The 6,124-nt window shown below is 41.1% G+C and overlaps 1 protein-coding gene across 1 annotated transcript in view; it reads left to right on the top strand.

Annotated features, from left to right (window-relative positions):
- The window catches only part of pex14 (peroxisomal biogenesis factor 14), a 44,055-nt gene extending 39,711 nt beyond the window's left edge, over positions 1-4,344 (top strand). Inside the window, exon 9 of the mRNA XM_005914979.3 lies at positions 3,615-4,344. Within this exon, the coding sequence (XP_005915041.1) occupies positions 3,615-4,089 (475 nt within the window). The 3' untranslated portion in view covers positions 4,090-4,344. The remainder of the gene's footprint in view (positions 1-3,614) is intronic.
- The last annotated feature ends 1,780 nt before the right edge of the window (positions 4,345-6,124 follow it).

Below are 6,124 nucleotides of genomic sequence, written 5' to 3'. Positions count from 1 at the left end.
GTGTGTGTGTGTGTGTGTGTGTGTGTGTGTGTGTGTGTGTGTGTGTGCGCATTGAAAGGCTTAGGACTTGGTGTTTTTTTGAACGTTTGAGTTCCTTAATGCAGTCCATTTGAACTGTGTGACAGTGTAAAACTGGGACAAAGCACCATCAGCATGATATGCAATTTGATTCATAAAACAACTCATTTGTTAGCATGTGGTAGCTCTTATTCAGATGTGATTTTTGACAGCACTAGGGGTGGGTTTTGATGATCGATTTATCGATTAAAATTGATTCTGGCTCAGATAACGTGATATCGATTCATTAAAATCCTGAATCGATTTTTTAATATAAATTTATTTTGCCCGAAATGCCAGAATCTCAGGTGAAACCTCACAAAATTTCAACAACCACCAAACAGCTAAAACAGTGAATGAGAGCAGGAACACGGATTCTGCACATAAATGTAAACACAAAGCTCGGACCCGCCGACGGATCAGAATCAGTGAGATGTCGCCTTTCTCACTCGACGGCACAGACACGGTCGGGGCTGAAAGCCGACAGCTCGCTGATTCTGATGTTTCGGCGGGTCCGCGCTTTGTGTTCACGCCCTTTTTGCGCTGATTCTAAAGCTGTTAGTTTGATCTCTCTCCAAACAATATTGACCGAACCAGCAGCAAAAGAAGATCCAAACTACGCTTCACATAAACATCGTCATGAATTCCCTCTGACTTTTGCTGTTTTGCTTCCAACATGATAAAATCACACGTCATGCACAGCTCTCTCTCTCTCTCTTGCTCTCTCTGTACTTCAAGAACAGTTTCCCGTCTAAAAATCTGTTTTCTGTATTATTCGCTTGCTTGTTACGCACAAATCTACCGTTGTTTGCAGCGCTGTCGGCCGCTTTTTTTTCCCTTTTACTTACTTCCAAAAAGAAAACCTAATTTCAGCTGTTCAATGGGCTACTGAACAAATTGAAACTTTTTAAAATTATGCAAAATGCAAAACGCCGTGTCTCTAGTAAAACCGCTGTAACTTCAGAGGCAATGTTCATATGGTGATTAATGGTTTTCTTTCGTTTTTGATGTACTGCAGAGTATTTTTATAAAATCCCAGGCCAGGAAAATCATCTTCGTGTTTTTCTGTGTTTTATCTTCAGCTACTTTGACACAAATGCTTCTGCTGTGATGCTCACACCTTTGATAAAGTCTTGCGAGTGTCAGCTTCCTTTTTATAGATACAAAAATATGTAAATGTACTGATCTTAATTAGAATATTTCTCACTGTCTGAGGCAAAATTTCCCAGATACAAATTGAATTGAATCGAATCGTTTCGGGACCTTGTGAATCGGAATCGAATCGATTCTAGAAATCAGTGACGATACCCAGCCCTAGACGGCACGTCTTTTACATCACACATTAAATCAAATTTAAACTGCCTATCCAACACCTTAAGTTTACACCTGCACCTGGTTATTTCATTTCATTGAAACTTGTTTTGGTTTGTGTAGGGTCAATAGAAGCTACTGACACATTATAATATATATATTTTTAAATGTGTATTTCTAATGCAACACCTAGCAGCAATTGTATCATATTTGCAGATGTTGTACATTAACTTTGAGCGTGACAGTTATTTGGTGACTATTAAACATACCTTGACAAATTTACATTCAGTGAACAGTGATCTGTTGTCATCACATCACTAAAGCCTGTTTGCTGAGTAAGGCTGTGAGATACGGTTGTTAATGTTAGTGGACCGAAACTCAAAGTCCATATTTTGTCCCTGGAGGTCTGAGTTTACACTCTCAGAAAGCGTGCAACTATAAAGCTCTTTTGCAATCATTGCACACTCATCAAAAGCTCTTACCAAAACTAAAATTTCAACACCTTTTTAATTTTAAAACCTGCCTGGTGTAAATTTAGCTGATATCTACTACAAGTTTGTCACGTTGAGCAGCAGTTGACTGCTCCCAAACGCTGCTGCACATTTGGGATACATGCAAGATCTGTGTTTCTATGCCAGAACAACACGCCAGGCGTGCTCCCCCAGACACTTCATGACCTTGTATTAGACCCCTGACAGACTGACCCTAGGGGATGATTTCACAGTTCAGTGACAGAAAAACTGGAGAGCCTGCTTCAAGGTGGCGTTCTAACCTGATGGGCTTGTGCAGTATTTTTTTTGTTTGTTTTCTTTAAGACAAAAAATTGGAACTCACACCTTTGTTCTAAACTACTTTAGATTACCTGAAGGTTTGTGTACTAATACATAAGAAAACAAGAGAACACACGATAATCACATCAGTCTTTATTATAACATTTCGTGACTTGGGTGGGCCAGTTAACATACATCAGGCATCAACTGGTGTTAGTAACAAAGGTGACCATTAATATACTCCAGTTGATCTGCTGCAGCTTCATAAAAAAATCATATTCACTTTTTACAAAATATATAAGATTGTAAAAACTGAGAAAAACTCCTAATCCAGATGGAACAGACTTTTTAGGCCAACATTTATACTAATACAGAGTAAAACCATTCTGATAATATCGATACGATGGCTCACATTGCTTTTTTGTGAAAAGAGTTGATGATTATAATGCTTTAGCAAGGTCATTTGAAAACTAGTCGGCTACCAGTACTGAGGATGTCGCTTCACTCTGCAGCGCAGTCTTGTCAGCTGTGATGTCACTCTGCTGCATTCAGCACTGACAGCATTATAAACAATAGACTTGGAGCTACTCTGTTGGACAGACTGTGCAATGCTATAAACTTTGAAAATTACTTAACTGCAAAGTCTAGATGTACCTATAGTGTGATGGTTAATAATAAAAAAAATGTGCAAGGCCTTTTCTGTGAGCGTGGTGATAGACGTCCCCTCTTTCTTTTCAGCTTTGTTCCGCAATCTAGTCAGCCGCAGCCCAGCTCAGTCAGGCCCATTAGCATGCATGATTATGTATTAGTGTCTATAATGAAGCCTGAAGTAAGAGTGTACATCAGAAAACCTGCGAGGACGAAAATTGCCTCAGTACTGTGTAGTTGAGCTTGTTTTCTTCCCCTCATACATTCTAATCAGTAATAATCCCTTTGTCATTTGCTTTCTTGACTTCATCCTGACTGTCACAATGAGTTTTCTGGCAAAGGATTGAATTACAAAATAAAGGCTCCGTATCACCATCTGTCTCCAAACTTGTTCCTTTCCTGTTCAAATGATCCAAAACGTCTCCAAACTGTTTTTTTAAGCACCAAGAAGTGCTGAAACCCATTCAACATTGTCTTTTTGATCTTAAAAGCTGCAGTGGGTGTAATTAAAAAATCTTAGAGCATCTTTACCAGGTGTGATGAACATCTGGCTGTTTCGGGGGGAAGAGAAAAAAACATTTTCTCTGTTGTAATTATGAGAATTACATAGGGTGGTTAGTGTGCGGCTGCATGCTAAAATGCAAAAAAGTGTTGAGACGTGAGCTTGGTTGGAAAGTTATACATGGTTTTGTGGTTATATTATGTCCAAATATGGTTGTTTACATCGTGGGAAAGCTCTTTTCACGTCTTTTGATCACAGCGAGGTTTGTGATGAAGCTGCAATCAGGCCTAATTCTGTTCAACGCTGTTGTTTGTCACCCTTTACAGGAAACAGTTCCCCTCCACTCCCTCTGTTCCTAAGATCCCCTCATGGCAGATCCCCCTGAAGCCACCTGCAGCATCTAACACACCGTCCATTAACCACACCAACAGCAGCAGTGACATCTCCCCTCTCAGCAACGAGTCCACCACCTCCTCCCCCGTCAAAAATGGACTCCACAGCCCCCAGGATGCACTGGGAGGGCCCGATGGAGCCCATGGTATCAATGGAGATATTTGCACCGTGGGCCTGGGCACAGCGCTGCCCCTCGACCAGGTTCGCATGGAGGTGCAGGGAGAGGAGGAGAGGAAAGATGAAGATGAAGATGATGTCAGCCATGTAGAAGAAGAAGAAGAGGAGGAGGAGGAGGGTGGTCTAAGCATGCAGACAGAGGACCGGCGAGGTGGGGACGGACAGATTAATGAACAGGTAGACAAACTGAGGCGGCCCGAAGGTGCCAGCAATGAGAGCGAAGTCGATTAGACCAACATAAGAGTACAAAAACACTTCAGAAGACCACCTCTCATCCCTGCTGATAGCTTTGTTTCTCGCTGCTCTCACATACAGGTTTTTCTTGCTTTCTTTCTTTTTTTTTGTCAGTTTCCACGTGCTTTTGTCACATCATAACGTTGAGCAGAAGGAGGAGTAGGAGTGCAAGTATAAGAAGAGCCAGACCTGTGTGATGACACACAGGTTACCACATTTTACTTTTCTTCAAACTAAATGACTGTATCCCGAGCCAAGCACTATGTTGTGATGTTTCTTTGAAAGGACAAGTGACAAGCAGCAGTCAAATCAGAATGACTTTTATCAGCCTTTGTGCAGTACTAACCATGTGTGACTTACTGCCTTTAATTTCCATGATTTGATCAGATAATCCTCAGCTTTGCCTCGGTGTCCTTGTGATTGTACTAAGACTCAGACCAAAGAGGCAGCGCCGCACACAATATGTCTGCTGTACAGCGCATCTGCGGGTCAGGAATCATAAGGTGGTGCTTGAGTCTCGGTGTTACCGTGAGGTTCCAGTGGAGCATTAGCAGAGTTTGTCTCACTGTTGATGGGAATAGGAGAGGACAAGCTCTTCCAGGGCCGGAGCTTTTAGCCTCTTTTATGTGTCCTTTCGCATTGGTGTCAGTCTGTCAATAATTTACAAGGCCAGCAGGGTGGCATTTGGGTGAAATAAAACCCCTGAAATTCGAGATTAGAATGTGATGACGGGCTTTGTTCCATGCCGGTGTCAGAGTGCTCATACGCTCAAAGGAGGGGAAGATAAATGTTTTTTTTCTCTCTCCCTCTCTCTCTCTCCCCCCACTTTCGTTTTTCACTGTGGGCTGAATTGTGCATCTTTGCGAGCCGTGTTTGCGGGAGAAAAACCGAAGGCTGTCTGCTGAGCTGTATCTGTGTCTCCAGCAGGGCAGCTGATTTGGTTTGTGAAGTATGTTAATAATCAAATGATCAACAAATAACAGATGTATTAGTTCATGCAGCTTGAAATGTCAAGGAGGCTAAAAGCGGAAATCTAATACAGAAAGCCCAGTTGCATTGTATTATTTTCTGTGACAAACCCTCCGGTCCAAATTATGTAGGGCCTCCTACAGTGAGTAATCTTTACAGAAAACGGCGCCAATATTTTGTAATTAAGCTGCAGTAAGACGACGAGCGCTGCCACAGATGGAAGTTGCAGAACTCGTATCACTTTTTCTTTCTCAGTGTGGAGGTGGATGGGGGAAGTAAAAGAAAATTGCCCCATGATTGAAAAGGAAAGTAATAAATGAATACTTGACTTATTGAATTACTCACTCCGTCTCTAGCTAACAAGAAGAGTCCATGAGTGAGAAGAAGGGATATCAGCTTGTGCCATTTCCACTTCCAACACATGGCCTCCATTGGAACACAGAAAAGGTGGAGGGGACACTGCACATTTCTGAGATCCTGTCCTGGCCTGCAGATTGTATGTTTAGTGATTTGAATTGACATTAAGCTTAACCTTAACAGGAAACATTGCAGTTAAGGTTGTTTTGTTTTGTTTCCTTTTGTGTGTACGTGTACTCAGTATGCCTCAGAACCACTGTAGTTTCAGTGACGGGTCCTTTCCCTATAACTTACTGAATAAACACTGTCTTCACTGCAGTTCTAACTGTAATAAATTTGATTTATCTCAACAAGAATCTCTTATATTTATTTTAAAGCCATCAGTGCACGCAGAACACACTTCGCTGCACTTTAGTATTAAAAAGCAACTGTACAATTATAGATTATACTTATTGCAAAATTGTTATCAAGCACAAGTTACACAGAACTTGCCCTTTAGGTCTTCAATTTTTGCTGCTTTTAATAGTCTGGGAGATTAAATGGATTAATATGTTCAGTTGCAGATCAGGTAGCAATTGTTTTTGTATGTTTTTCTTATATCCCTGATTTTTTTTCTATTTGATTTGAAATATTTTGAGACTTTTAGCCACACCAGAATCTCTGTATATCAGTTTTTTAGACTTTCTTTTTTTTCTTTTGGGGTGTG

The sequence above is a fragment of the Haplochromis burtoni genome, unplaced genomic scaffold, assembly GCF_018398535.1.
Source record: "Haplochromis burtoni strain Fernald_Lab_line unplaced genomic scaffold, NCSU_Asbu1 Contig_9, whole genome shotgun sequence".
In the NCBI taxonomy this organism is placed as follows: Eukaryota; Metazoa; Chordata; class Actinopteri; order Cichliformes; family Cichlidae; genus Haplochromis; species Haplochromis burtoni.
The sequence above is the reverse complement of the archived record's forward strand: the minus strand, read 5'-3'. Positions and strand labels throughout refer to the sequence as shown.